Source organism: Penicillium cosmopolitanum, assembly GCF_028827165.1.
Source record: "Penicillium cosmopolitanum strain IBT 29677 chromosome Unknown utg000005l:1.0-4006212.0:1.0-4009387.0, whole genome shotgun sequence".
Taxonomy (NCBI): Eukaryota; Fungi; Ascomycota; class Eurotiomycetes; order Eurotiales; family Aspergillaceae; genus Penicillium; species Penicillium cosmopolitanum.
The window spans coordinates 334645-348782 of record NW_026622675.1 but is presented as its reverse complement, the minus strand read 5'-3'; the positions used below and the strand labels follow the sequence as shown (position 1 = coordinate 348782).

General features: G+C 50.2%; 7 protein-coding genes across 7 annotated transcripts; 1 reads left to right on the top strand and 6 right to left on the bottom strand.

The window, feature by feature from the left end:
* Nucleotides 1-29: 29 nt before the first annotated feature.
* On the bottom strand, nucleotides 30-428 carry N7509_003144 (E2 SUMO-conjugating protein UBC9; the record flags this gene model as incomplete). Its single annotated transcript, XM_056627781.1, has 1 exon — nucleotides 30-428. The coding sequence occupies one exon, from the start codon at nucleotides 426-428 to the stop codon at nucleotides 30-32; it is 399 nt and encodes a 132-aa protein (XP_056490515.1).
* A 1313-nt stretch (nucleotides 429-1741) lies between these two features.
* On the top strand, nucleotides 1742-2500 carry N7509_003143 (uncharacterized protein; the record flags this gene model as incomplete). The annotated part of the gene is made up of 1 exon (XM_056627780.1): nucleotides 1742-2500. The coding sequence occupies one exon, from the start codon at nucleotides 1742-1744 to the stop codon at nucleotides 2498-2500; it is 759 nt and encodes a 252-aa protein (XP_056490514.1).
* Nucleotides 2501-2920: 420 nt separating this feature from the next.
* On the bottom strand, nucleotides 2921-4953 carry N7509_003142 (uncharacterized protein; the record flags this gene model as incomplete). The annotated part of the gene is made up of 6 exons (XM_056627779.1): nucleotides 2921-2958; nucleotides 3008-3089; nucleotides 3170-3262; nucleotides 3321-4174; nucleotides 4237-4710; nucleotides 4776-4953. 6 exons carry the CDS (start codon nucleotides 4951-4953, stop codon nucleotides 2921-2923), a joined length of 1719 nt encoding a protein of 572 aa, XP_056490513.1.
* A 303-nt stretch (nucleotides 4954-5256) lies between these two features.
* N7509_003141 (uncharacterized protein) lies at nucleotides 5257-5853 on the bottom strand (the record flags this gene model as incomplete). Its single annotated transcript, XM_056627778.1, has 4 exons — nucleotides 5257-5286; nucleotides 5356-5519; nucleotides 5618-5673; nucleotides 5771-5853. 4 exons carry the CDS (start codon nucleotides 5851-5853, stop codon nucleotides 5257-5259), a joined length of 333 nt encoding a protein of 110 aa, XP_056490512.1.
* Nucleotides 5854-7127: 1274 nt separating this feature from the next.
* Nucleotides 7128-8579, bottom strand: N7509_003140 (ANP1/MMN9/VAN1 family protein; the record flags this gene model as incomplete). Its single annotated transcript, XM_056627777.1, has 4 exons — nucleotides 7128-7510; nucleotides 7581-7628; nucleotides 7687-8318; nucleotides 8407-8579. The coding sequence occupies 4 exons, from the start codon at nucleotides 8577-8579 to the stop codon at nucleotides 7128-7130; spliced, it is 1236 nt and encodes a 411-aa protein (XP_056490511.1).
* Nucleotides 8580-10673: 2094 nt separating this feature from the next.
* Nucleotides 10674-11936, bottom strand: N7509_003139 (putative HLH DNA binding domain protein; the record flags this gene model as incomplete). The annotated part of the gene is made up of 2 exons (XM_056627776.1): nucleotides 10674-11823; nucleotides 11881-11936. The coding sequence occupies 2 exons, from the start codon at nucleotides 11934-11936 to the stop codon at nucleotides 10674-10676; spliced, it is 1206 nt and encodes a 401-aa protein (XP_056490510.1).
* A 371-nt stretch (nucleotides 11937-12307) lies between these two features.
* Nucleotides 12308-12785, bottom strand: N7509_003138 (uncharacterized protein; the record flags this gene model as incomplete). Its single annotated transcript, XM_056627775.1, has 2 exons — nucleotides 12308-12477; nucleotides 12653-12785. 2 exons carry the CDS (start codon nucleotides 12783-12785, stop codon nucleotides 12308-12310), a joined length of 303 nt encoding a protein of 100 aa, XP_056490509.1.
* Nucleotides 12786-14138: the final 1353 nt, after the last annotated feature.

Genomic DNA, 14138 nt, shown 5'->3' with positions numbered 1-14138 from the left:
AAGAAATACCCAACTCAGAACCCACCCACCTACATGGGCGGGTTCTCACGGACAACCTGTCGCACCTTGCGCTCATAACCTGGTCGGTCCTTCTTGAACATGTTGTATGCTTCGGCCTGCGCGGGGGATTCGGGGTTGGGATCATTGAGAAGATCCTGAATGCCGAGGAGGATCTGCTTAATCGTAATGGCAGGTCGCCAGGCCTCTTCTTCGTTGAGAATGGACAGACAGACGGTGCCGGATGGGTAGACATTCGGGTGGAACAGTGGAGGAGTAAATTTGCCTGCGACAAGAGAAGGTAAGGTCAGCAGCCATACATAAATCTGATCAAGACATCCCTCCGCCGTGAGGGTCAACTGCTCTAATACCTGCGCAAGCGCAGGCCGACAACTCGTCGTGCTGAAGAATCCAGATCTCAATACGTACATTTTGGTGGCTTGGTAGGGTATTCTGGAAGGAAGCGCGAAGATCGCCTGCGTCAGTATGTCGGATCGTCGCGAGGAATGCGATGCGATGCGCGGATGCGCGGTGAAACTCACCGTCCGGGAAGATTACATCCAGCTTGAACACGCCTCCATCCCACAGGGTGTCCTTTTTTCCAGGGACGGCGCATGACCAGAGCTTGAGATCCAGTGTGCCTTGCTCAGTGCGCTTGGGCTTGGCTACAAAGCCGAAGGGGTGGTCGCGACGCCACTGCTTGCTGTATGAACCGGTCTATCAGCCTCTGTCTCCGTATTCGTCTCCGCCTCCGAGTAGGTAGCTCCATTGGCATTGCGCTGGCTCTGGGGTGATCACTTACCGCTCCTCTTGGAGGCGATTCAGGCAAAGAGACATCTTGAGTGGTTGGGTGGGTCGAAAACGGGAAAAGACTGGTGCTTCACCAGAGTGACAGCAATGAAGTTGAAAGGTCGCCGGAGGTCGGGACGATGAGTAATTTCAGATATGGAGTAATAAGTTCGAGAGAGAGGGAGGTAGGGGGGAGGTGAGTGAGGTGAAGTGAAGTGCAAACGCACTTCTGCGTCTTTGATGGCAACACGCCGGGCCCCGCGGCTTAGTAAGCGGTAACTATGAGGCTGATGGGGATATCCAGAGAAAAGAAAAGGGGACATATGAATATTTGTGTGATACTGTATGTATCAAATTGTTCGGTTTCTCTACTGGTAGCTTCCACTCATCTAACTTGAGCTATTCAAGGATCCCCCGTAGGACTGGCTCAATCATCCCGGCTCTCAACCCAAGCTGATCCTTGTAAATCTTATAATAGCCCATTGTCAAGGACAATGTCGAGTGACCTTTCTCAAAGAATATTCCAAAACAGTCCATTTAAATAAAGAAAGGTGTCCAGTTATTTACCCCTAGTAATTCAATCAAAGACGGGCCTTCAACGCACCTTTGAAGATATAAGTAGCCTGCCGTGCCCCAGGCTAGATCGCAAGTTCAAGTTCCTCCAAAATACAACCTTGGAATCACCTTTGGAACGTCTTTGCCAAGCCTTCGTCGCAGGGAATACACCTGAATACAAATTGAGGCTTACCTACCTGGCAGGTGCCGGAGCACTGGTGGGCAAACCTGGCCCCCGGGCTTCTTGGTATTCGAATACTCTCCTCAGGTCGAAGACTCGGAGCTTTCATTGCTATTAGTACCCCCAAATTCATCAACGGGAACTGTTGGAGGGCTCAAGCATCCTCGAGCTTCTATCACTACCTTTTTTTTCTCTAGAATTGGCACTAACCATCTCAAAATGTGCAAAAACATCTACTGGCAATGCATCATCTGCATGACAGCAATTCGCAACTCCAGCATCCCAGACCTTTGCCATTACGCCAGGGTAAGCGGCTTCGAATGTCTTCCACACGAGCAAGAGCAGTGGCCGGTCCCATTATATTCGACATGTCTTATCTGCAAAGAGAAACGAAGGCCCTACCGCGGCCGTCGCCGTCGCCGGTATCTAGCACCAGCAACAACGCCGGGGGTTGTAGAATTTGAAGAAGGAAACTCAGACACACAAGCAGACGGATATGACTGGGACCATTTGAAAGAAAGCTATATCTGGTATTGGATACCTATGCCCTTAGCATCCAGTTTCGCTGCCCAGTCTATCACTGGGAGTGATGATTTCCACTTTCCAGACTGCGAGATGTATGATGATGAACGGTCTCGAGCATCAGATAACACGTCTGAGAGTACCATTAGTAGGGACTCGGATCCGAGAGTTTTAGAGGAGGAGGAGAAGGATGTCTGGGTCTCAAATTCCGATTCTCTTCAAGAGCATGGACCCACTAGTACTAACCATCGATCATTTATCCCGGTCCCGGTCCGTAGGGCTCGTGAGCCAGCTAGAGAGGGCAGCAGGCGCATGCGCTCAAATATCCCTGTGGCTAGCAGCAGGGTCAGAAGAGAGCAGAGGCAAATCTCGGCTGAAATTGATTGGGAAACTGGAAGTAGAATAGTCGGGCTCGATGATTTTGATTGGCAGCATTTTGATAGTGTCACTTTCTAGTGAGTTGGACTCTTTCCCAGCTCCTTCTGGAGTGGCTAAGCTTGGCAGGTCCAAGTTTGCCAATAATTATTTGCAAAGGTGACAGTGAAAAATAGGACAAGCAGAATAATGGATGTCCTATACTTTCACAAGAAGAAAAAATCGTCAGTGCTAGGTCTGGGCACCCTAAGGTTCTACTAGTACAGCTGGTTATGCACCCTAAAGACACATAGGAATAACCATAACCACTCTTAGTCCGGCGATAAACCATAGAGTGATCTAGCTATATTAGTGTTATTAGTAAGTTTAAGACTACTAGCTCCAAATCTTACATTTATTAAGCTACTGGAGCCTATTGCTTCTAAGTTCTCATTGTCTTGTCTAGAATGTAGCTCTGCGGACCATGTGAGTCGAATGTCTCCTTGATTAGCTACATCATTTTTACTCCGATGAAACTCCAAATAGGAGAGCACTGGCAGCTGTAAATCTTTATAAACATAGCACAAGCAGATTACTCTACATAAATACCCTGCGCAAATTTCTCCGGGTCAAAGTATCGCGCGGTGATCGCGTTTCCGTTGAAGATTCGTCCTTCGAGGGCATTGACAGCCTAGAAAGGTAGGTAGGTTTTGTTAGCAAAAGACTTGGGATAATCTCTGGCTTGATGAATTTCCAATGCATGTCACTTACCCGTAGAGCAGATAATGGGCTGGTGAATTTGACAAATACTGGAACTGGGGTTCCGACATCTCTGGCGACGTAGACGCGTTCTACACTTCCATACTGTAGGTTGAGTCAGTATCAAGATCCAAAAAGTGCCAAAAAGGAACTTCAAACTGACCTTCTCAGAACATTCTTCCCCAATCTCCTGCATCAATCCACCACCTTCCCCACTCAACTCCGTATCCAAATCCATCCCATCAAGCATCCCCCTCAAAACAATAACCTCACTCATAGATCCAAATTTCCCCGGATCCTCACCCCCCTTCCTCTTCCCCCCAATAATCGTACCCCGTCCAGAAGGCGTAACAAATCCCCCGCCCTCAGAATCAGGCCTTTTCTTCCGCTTCTCAACCTTGACTTGCAAAGGTTTCGCGATACCTGATCCATCCGCGCCCAGACCGGAACCCTTTGTCCAACCGTATTTTGAGAGAAGGCGCTCTGCGAAGCCCTTCTGGCCCGGGCGTAGGGAGCGGGGCGCGGTGCTCTCGTTGCTTGAGTTTTCGGCTTCGGCTTCGGCTTCGTTCTCGGGGGCTTCTTCTGATGCGATGACTTGTTCGAGTTCCGCTTCTGAAGCTGGGATATCGGCTGGTGCGGGGGGAAGTGTGTAGCGGACTGGCGCTCGGGATATAGTTGCAGAGGCGGGTTGGAAATTATCTGTCGAGCGTGAAGGTGGGAGTGATGGAGGTGGCGGTGGAGGTTGGGTCTGTTGTTGTCGGCGCATATATGCGTCTTCGCCGGTAGGGTCGTTTGGAGGTGGAGGAGCAGGAGGTTCTTCTGGTGGAGGCGGGGGTTGGGAGTGATAATTATCGGGTATGGGGGCATCATTGCTGGAAGGCTGACCCATACGCGCACGGCGTGCAAAAGCATCGTCGCCAGAGGCATCGTCGGGGATTGACGCGGGTGGTGGAGGGGGAGGAGGGATATCATTGAGGTTTGGCGGTGGCGCAAAGCTGCTGGGCGGCGCGAAGTTGCCTGTAAATTTTTGTCAGTATATCAATACTCGTTTCATATAAAAGAGAGCATGGAGTGCATACGGTTGACTGGGCGTTCATAATCGCTATCCGAGTCCATGCTCGGCGACCGCCTCATGCGATGGGCATATAGGCGATCTTTCCACTCTCGAACTTCAAGGATCTTCTCGTCGCTATGGCGGTATGCTTCGTAGTTATTTGGTCGTGAGGGGTCGTAAATATCATCCCAGTTTTGCGGGATGGATCGCTCCTCGCGGGTGTTGTTGTTCTTCTTGCGCTTCTTTCGACCGCCTCGTTGCCGCTTCTCGCCCATATAATATCCAAAGTCGTCATCTTCTATAGCGGCCCAGTCGGCAAGTGTAGTTTTTCCAGTAGGTGCAGGTGCAGGTGCAGATGCAGGTGCAGATATAGATGTAGCAGTATGGGTTGGATCTTGAACAGCTGGTGGTGCAGTCGCTTTGGGGAGGGCGGGTTTAGCTTTGGGCTTCTGGTTGGCGAGTTGAGGTCGTTTTATGGTTGGTTGGAATCGAAGAGAGGCTGTGCGGCGGAGAAAGTGAGCAATGACTGCTTGTCGTGCAATAATGGAACAAACTCAAAAGTACCAGGATTGAACTGCTGCTTCTTTGCAGCAGACTCGTCGGGTTGCGCGTCGTCGGACTGCTTGAAGACCACGGGAGCGCGGGAGATGGTGCCCGGGGCGGACTCGGCGGAGGGATCAAGGAGATTGGCGTATAGAGACATCATGCCTCCACCCTTGGATGAGGTGGATTCCGGTGGCATGGTGGAGGGAGGTGGGAGGTGGGGGATGAAGGTGGGTGGTAATGATGGAGATGAGATGAGATGAGATGAGATGAGATGGTGATGGCCGATAAGCTCAGGCTGTCTACCGCCCCACTGCCACTCCTCCAATCACGAATACAAATACAAACTAGAAGACAATGATAGTTTACTCAGTAATTTACCCAATTAATGCAGTGGATCAGAAACACTAGTATTTTATACAAGTATGCCAGATCCCATCTTCGCTATAAATGCAAAGCAAAGCAAAGCAAAGCATTAGCGCTCATATAGCCATTACTAGGCTTACAACTGCTGACGCACAGCAGACTTGAACTAAGCCCATATCCCCATTAGCCAGATGCAAAGAGAGCCTCAAAGAAAAGAACTAGATATACCACTTACAGGAATAATCTGCGCCTTCTCCATATCCCACACACCCGAACGGACATAGATATCGTTCTCGAGGATCTTGCGGACCTCCTCCTCGTTCTCGGCCTGTGCCAGCATCATACTACCCTTGAACGAGGGAGTCTCGCCCTCGGCGGGGTGAGCATTTAGCATGGCGCCTACATAGATCAGGATTGAGTGAGTATGGTATAAAAAGTAGAGAGTGGAAGGATATGAAGAGAGAGATGAAGAGAGAGAGAGAGAGAGAGAGACATACCACCAGCAACAATCGAGCCCCCCGCAACAAGAGGCTTGACACCCTCTAGATGCAATCTTCAATTAAACAGAAACCTCGTTAGCTACCCGTGCAGTGGTACCACTTATCAAAGTGCCATCATATCTCAAGGCCATGAGGCCAGCTGTCACTCACGGGCGAACCTCCAGACGCTTAGCCTGGGCACCGGGCTTATCCGGCAGAATGCAGAGGAATTCCTTCTTGGGTGCGGTCGACATGGTGCGTAGGGGTGATTGAAGAGGGAAACGAGTAAAACGCGTAGCAGCAGTAGAAGAGAGTGAGATGGAGGGGGAAGATCTGGCGCGAAGGAAAAGTTGGGGGTGTCCGAGTCGGGGGTGGGGGAAAGCGGGGAGGCGTGCGAGTGGAAGCATTGCGGGACAATTTGAATGTAGATGAAATTGGGACTGGGATTGTGGGACTGTGGTACCTAGGTATACAGTGGGAACTTTGGATCTGGTACTCGGGTTGACCAATGGGTTGTTTAGGTGAAGGTATCAATTATTACGAGGGTTGGAACGCGTTGGATTGGATTGGATTGGATTCGGGATTCTGCCCGGCCCGCGTTTGACGGTTACTGGCGGATGATTTGTAGTTCTAGTACGGAGTAAAGTAACTATACCTATACAATGTAGTAACTTGGTGATTCGTGGGGATGTTGAATATAAAAAAGCAGTTGATTCTCTATTCTCTCATAGCGTGGAGATTTTGCTCTTATCACCCTTCAATCGGGAATATTGAATATTCCCTCCTCGCTCAACTCGGGCAAATGCCGAGTCGGCGAATGAGAGAACAAGAAACAAATTGGACAACGGGCTAGAATTCAAATGACATGAGAATAATGGTCCGGTTCTCGATCCCTAACGGAGTTGACAAGAACAAGTAATGAAAAACACGAGGACGGGGTACAGTATCCAACCCCATCAACAGGATGGTCCCTAGAACAGTACTCTCCACCCCAGAAATCAATCTGGAATCAGAGGAAAGGTGGAAATGAATGATGGGCAAACGGCACAAATTTAGTATATCAAGGCCTCGAGAATCGGCGAACTCTATAGACCTGCAATCCTGCCAAACAGCATTTTCCCCCATAGCGCCATGGATAAACACAACAATACACACTGACACACAGTCCCCTAGAAGCACGACACGAAGAATAGTAGATTATGGAACATCATTAGGCTTCCGTCGTGAATGCATTCATTCCCCCAAGAAGGAAGATGACAATCACAAGTGGAAAATTGAGAAAAAAGAAAGAAAGAAAAGTGGGTTGTTTCGAATACCGCAGGGGAATGCCACTTGCTCGATCTCTCAAATCTTGGCACCCCCTTATAGTCCGGCTCGAAGTGAAACGGGAGGGATGATTGATGGGCGGCGGTTTAGATGGGAGGGCAGTTCAAAGATCAACTTTTAGCCCTGGAGCGCGCCGGCCTTTCTTCCCGGGGGTTCGTAAGGGGATTGACGGGCGGGCGAGCAACCAGAATATCAAGCCAGCTTAGTACGCCTTGCGATTGCCTAGGTTGCCCGGCTTCTCATCCGTGTCGATGTGCCACACAACGTAGTTGGGCAGTCCGATCACTTGGTAGCCGGCACGCTTAGCCATCTTGGCGAATCCCTCTGTCTCGGCCTGGTTCTCGAAGGCGTACGAGGGGAAGTTGATGCCGGATCGGTGAACGTCGGCCTTGACGAGGATGTTGACGCCACCAATGCCGTCAAGCTCGACCTCCTCGTCCTTGTTCTTGCGCCAGTCACCCATGCTAACCAGGTATGTGCGGCCGGTATCGTACTCCTTGTAACCTTCAGCGAGAACGACATTGGGGTCGAGAGTTGTACGGAGGCGTTGGGCCTTTTCGGAGTCGATCCAGGAGTTGTAGTCGACTAATATAACAAGTTAGAAAGTGGAAAATGGCGTGGAGAAAGATCATCCGGGGTGGGGGGGATAACATACAACGACCCTCGACGTCACGGCCATCACGGTAGCGGTGGAACCAGATATCTATCAAAATCTGATTAGCTTCATTTTCCCAGAGGCTGACTCTCGGGAAACGACTTACTCGGCACAAGGATATCCTTGTCGTGGGCCATGAAGTCTTCAAGGATCCGCTCAGGGCAGTCCGTGATATCGACATCACGCCAGTAGACCCAGGAGTGATCGGCCTTCAGAGCCGAGTAGAGGAGATAGTTGCGAGCACGGCCGATAGCCTTACGGCGAGGACCCTGTGCTGCAAATGAGTGTCGCTCCTCGACGCTCATCTCTACATCAGCACCAAAGTCCTTCTTGACAACGGTCGCACTGCGGAAAGGAATCTTCTCATCGGTGTGATGCTGAATGCGATCCAGTTCCGAAGCGAGAACAGCCAGGGTGTCATCCTTGCAGTCACCGACGAGGAAGGCCAGATCAATCAGCTCGTGGGGGTAGGTCAGCTGGTAGAGGAGTTCGAAGTACTTGGTGAGGTAGGGGGCGGCGTCGCGGAGAGGGGTCAGGATGAGAACACGTTCACGGTTGTTGACGGCCTTGATGGATGATTTGATGGGGTTCAGGTCGACCTCGCTGATGGAGGAACTGTTGACTTCGTAGACTTCGTGGTGGTTGAAGAGGACAGGGGTTTGGGAATGGGCGTTCCACTCAACCATCTCGTTGAGGGACATCTCCATAGGGGATTTCGAGGAGCCATAGCAGTAGAAACTAGATGCGAGAAGAGATGAGTACATTGGACGATAGACCAGGGCCAGATTAGGTCGGTCAGGGACATTGAGGAGGGTGTTCTGCATACTTTTGCATCTCAGAGGCAGATTTGCTGACACCGCGCCACAACAGGATGATGAGACCGGTGACGGCCAACGAGACGAGGAAGCGAGTCCTTGTGAGGAGGACCAAGACTGCGCGCCATGGCGGGAGACGCGACCTGGCGGATTTCCAGTTGACTCCACCCTTTGGCAACAACATGATGGATATGAGAGGAGAGATGGAGGGTGGTGGATTTCTCGGGGGGGGGGGAATTCTCAGGAGCCTCGACGGCGTCGGCGTCGGCGTCGATGCCGGGGGTCGGTTGTCGCTGGGCGCACCGAATGAAAATAAACCCCTGACCGAACGAATGAGGCCTCAAAGGGAGGGTAACCGCGGAGAAGGTGGTGGAGTTGCGAACCTTGTGATGATAAGGGAGGAGAGAAATAAGAAGAGGAGGTGCCAGTGGACTTTGGAGGCGGACGGGATCGCCGGAGCCGCCAAGCCTGACAGGAGGTACCAGGGCTGCAATAGTACTTATAACTGGGTATGTAAAGTATACTTGTAGCTAGTTTAGATATCTAGGATTAGTTATTACAATTGTAGATATATTAACTAACTCCAGCAAAATATCAAGGATATCACCTCCATACTCCTACATAGTGCTGGGAGTACTGGGAGTACTGGGAGTACAGCCTTGGCCAGACCCAAAAAGGGCCTGCGGTTATTTATAGCCCGTATTCCTGTATTCTTGTACTGCCGGGTATTACTACTCGAGTATATACTCGTAGTAGTAGTATACTACCTCAACACTAACCATCATTCTCCTATACTCAGTAGCAAACTTTGAATTACTACATACTAGTAGTCAATATCCTGGGATTCTAGTAAATAACACATATACCCTAACTAATTTGGCCTGGTGGAGTCCTGACACATCGCCAAGTTTCAACCTCAAGCTACACGCAAGACTCGATATCTCGTGTTTAGGAGTCCCCGTCTACCAGCTAGTAATAAAAGAATTATATAGCACAGACACAAATGATCGACCTCCAATTTCTCCAGTCAATGGGGAATCAATGGGGAAATCCCCCCATCCAAGTAAGACAAGCGGAGATCGGTGAAACAGTCTCGACCCGCCGGTGGACGCCTGCTGCGTGAGGTGTCTATTTGTATGCATCCAGTAGACAAAAAATGGGGGTTGGATCTGGATGATATTTACTAGCTACATTGTTCAATATGCAGGTACAATGTACAATGCAGTCACACAGTAATTCTGCCAAGTCGTGAAACACTCAGATCCCGGTGAAAATTCTTCACCTTTTACTGTCTGCCTGCATCGTCTCCACGGGCCATCTGGATTGCTCCACAACGCTACGGGTATCATCGTTCTAATCATCTAGAAATATAAATGTCTACCCACACACAACTGGATGGCCGGAGAGGTAAAAAAAGAGTTGTTATAAGGCTGATGGTTGGTATATAAATGGAAAGACAAGCCGGAGAAACTATTGCCAAGGGGAAAAAGGAAAAGGGGGAATGAAATGGAATGGCATTGCGGCTGACTAGATATATAGTAGCTTTAAGAGGAAGACGTCATTCGAGTTAGTAACAAGTAGTAATCACCACCTCCGATGCTCATGAAACTAACTACTTCTACTACTGTAGTCGAGTAAAGAGACGCAGTTGGTGTCATAGAATGTATAATTGATAATCGTAACTATTAACATGAATCCCAAACATAGGAAAAGTTCCAAAGAATAAACCCCACCAGATCATATATGTCCATATCATAAAAGCGCCGATAAACAGAGAGGCAACATAGGGAAGAGATCGAACAAGAAGAGAAAAGAAAAGAAAACAAGCCCACCCATTTTGGAGATGACAGAAGAAAGATAAAAAACCGAACAAACGAAATAAAAGAGAAACCACCCGAACAGAAGAAGCTAAAAAACGAAATGAGATGACAGACAACTTGAAATAGGACCAAAGCATCGCGTCTCCCACGGTTCAAGTCCAAATAATGTTACAATGCAGACGCTAAGGGGCAACGCAGCCGGGGAAGACGGAGGATTCGCGAGCAAACTATTCGTCAAGAAGACGCAGGGGTAAGAGAGCAAAAAGTATATCGACACGGCCGTCTGCAAGGGATGATCGCTCTGGTGCGGGGGAAATCGAGAGCGAGAGAAAAGAAGGGATGGGAAGGGATGAGTAGGAAGTGGAGAAGAAGATGAAGCAGAAGAGGCTATGAGGGTCGTGAAGGCGTCAAGGTTTCAATGGTCGGCGTGCATCATTTGCTGCGGAGTTATTGGTAGCTCATGGTGACGCAAGCAAGGACTGGCGACGCGAGGCAGGGAAGGCAAACGATGATGATTGCGAGGGGAAGAAAGCAGGAGACGATGGGCCGGTCGTTGGTGGCGTGGAGTTGAGGTATGAGCTGCTGAAGGTCTGCGAGGTGGCGCTAGGGAGACCGTCGTGATGACCAAAGTGGCTTTGGGCTGGGGTGTGTACAGCCTCGGGGACATTTGCGGCGGCGATCTCATCACAGAAGACTCGCAGTCCGGGGAGGGCCTTCTTTTGGCGCTTGTGCTCGGGGACGTCGACGAGCGACGTGGGAGATGTATTTTCGGCCTTGGGAGAGCGGAACATCTGCTCGTAGGACTTGAGTTGGAATTCGAGGGCTCGGTTGCGGTCTGCGAGAAGCTCGTTCTCGGCCTTAGCAGCGCGCAGCTGTTGCTGTGTTGTTTGGTTCTGTTGTTGGAGGTTGGAGACCAGTTGCTGCAGTTGCATGCAACGGACCTGGGGCTGCAGCTTCTCCGAAAGTTGGGGGGAGACTTGCTCTTGGCGGATGAGGTGCACAATGATGGCCAGCATGAAATCAATCAGGTAGACAGCACCTTGTACAATGTGTTCCTTGGACTGAGGTAGGCTCTTGGAAGGGTTCCAGCCCGCACGCTCCAGGAAGAAGTCGTGGATGCGGCTATCAAGCTCGCGGTGCAGTTGGCTCAGGTTCTTGCGGCGGTTACCCTCAGCGATGCGGTGCTTTTCACGCTGGTCTTCGGGGTCGGGAGAGATAGTGCTACCCTTGCGCTTCCGGCCACAGAGCTGCTGCAGGGGTGCCTTGCGATTGTTGTTCTGAGGGGCAATCAAAGTCATGATCTCGTTTTGAGAGAGATCATTGGGCCATTCGGTGGATACACCCTTTTGGGCCGCGAAGGACTCTTGCCAGGAGCTCTCGGCAGAGTTGGCCGGGGAGGGAGGAGCTGCGATTTGCTCGCCATTAGGCCATGAGGACTTGAATTGAAAGGATTCCTGGGCACCGGGGGTACTGGGAGCAAATGCTTCCTTGGCCTGGAAGGGGTTGAAAGGCCCACGAGGCAATGGCTCCATGCGAGGCAGAGGAGGCAGGCGACGGTCCTCGCCGAGGGCGGGGTTGGACATGGTAGAGTTGGTAGATTTCAAAGAACTAGTTCCAAGTTAGGGGCGAAGTGAACCAGCTTGTTATAGATATAGCGATACTCACGGAAGAGAGCAGCGGCGGTGAATGCCATCAGTCATGGAACCCATTTCTTCGTACATCGTGTTAAGTCGTCAAGATTGAAGGCGTGATATGTTGGTATGTGGATATGTGCAAGGAAGCGAGGGAGTCGAGTCAAAAGCCAGCGAAATCTATATACGAGAACCAAAAACAATCGATTGAAGGGATTCCCTGACGTATTCACACACGGGGTCGATTATCAACAGAGAGGCCGACGTAAAACACGATGACAATTGAATATGCACAAGATAAAAACGTGTGAACAAGGGTGTTATTGACAAAGAGGCGAAGGGATTCGGAATCCACGAGGCGAAAGCAATGAGTGAGACAATGAACCCAGGGATACGGGGCTGGGGAAGATGTTTATATGTTGATGATGGAGAGGGGCGAGTACTTTTGGCCAGTGCATCTATCAAACAGCAAGTGCTCGGATCTCTCCTTCTGCTCCGGACCCAGGAGGGGGGAGCGATGAACGATCAGGGCCGATCATGGTAGAAGCGGATGTCATACAGAGTGACCCACGGCCAGAACGCAGGACGGGGAAGCGAGTCTGGTCTCCCGGAGCTGCGGGCTCACAGATCGCTGTGTGGAGAGGGAGATGGAAAATAGAAATTTGATTAATTAGATTCGAATTCGAAAGGGTTTTTTCTGAAATCAATTCATTTTTTTTTCCAAAAAAGAAAAAAAAAAAAAGATATCCAAAGAGGAACTCTGATATCTGTCACATCTTCCACGAACGAACCTCGTCGTCACAAACGAGGCGATCGGCGAATCACGCCGCCACGATCGTGCCCGAGAGGCAGGTTCAGGACGAGGATCCAAGAGATCCATGGTCCCTGATTTGTCACCAGAGTGCTGGTATTGCCGATCGACACGGGGAACTTTGACATTGTGTGTTAGTGGTACTTAGGGCCAGCGCCGAGTGGCCCTTGCATCAATAGTCGCCAATTAATGGCATCGCCCAGTTTCTCCGTGCATAGAGAACGGGTAGAATCCTCCGGGTTCTCCATGTGGATGTGACTGTTTACACTCCTCTACGGGAGGTATCTATTCCTAGAGAATTTTGTATGTAGGTATCGAGCGATGGTACCTGCTTCTAGACTGTTGGAAAAAGGAACCGCCGAATCAACAAGCAAATTCCCCAACGGATTCACGTTGCATGCATATTCCAGATCGAATCTCCCCTTTCCAATGCGCTCTGAATACATTTTGAAACGCTCGCTGCAGCATCTCAGGCTCCTTCGCTTATCAGACGCTCGACTTCCTGCATCGATATTCAGGAGAACCTGCCATGGTCGTGCGGAGAGCGTCAAGGGGGAAGGGGCTCCCTTCCTGCGCATCATCCCTCAAGGAGGTCCTTAGATAATTAAAAGGTTCAAGGTAAAGCTAATAGAATAAAGCAAGGACCAACAGGAGTGCCATAGTGAGACATGCGAGGAGGTCACTTCTCTGACGAGCGGCGGGGAAAAGCTCACTAGATACAACCTAATAAGAGCAATCTCGTACTTCAGCGCTCGCTTATTGCTAGGCGATAATTTGAAATATGAAATCGGCCTCGCCGGGGATACTGATCGACCGGGGAAACAATGGCGTATTTATTCAATAATCAATGAGCGTTAGTAGACAAGGATGTGCCGCCGTCAATTGTTTAATCTCGTTAAATCTCCAGGGAGACAGGGCCAAAAGAAAAAAGAAAAAGGGAGAGAAAAAACAAAAAACAAAACAAAAAACAAAATGATCGCTCGAGGAAACCCAGCAAGCTGGGACGGCGCGAGACCCAGCGACCAGGATACGTACGTTTTCTGTCAGTCATCGAATCATGACGATCAGTGGTATTTGGAATAGGATCAAACTAGCACACGGACGTTGGCGTGTTAAAGGGTCTGGACGAGTCAGAGCAAGAAACAATAGTCGCAATGGGGTCGAACCCTATCCGTCATGAGTTGCACGTTCCTCATCTTCCCCCTAATGACAAGACCCGCTGTTTCGATAAATTCGACCTTTTGCCAAAGGCACATCCCTGCCATAGCACTGCCATAGGTCCATCTATGCTGGCCATCCCGTGCTGCGTCTTCGCTAAACTCTCGCGGTGGGTCATTGCAAGGACCGGGACACTTGGGATCGGAGCTGTCATATTTTGAATGTGTCGTGGACCCAGAGCTCCATTTAGCGGCACACTAGTCCCCACGTTCTCCTGAACTCACAAAAAGAAAGTCCTTTTGGATTTCTGATGGAAGCTTGGG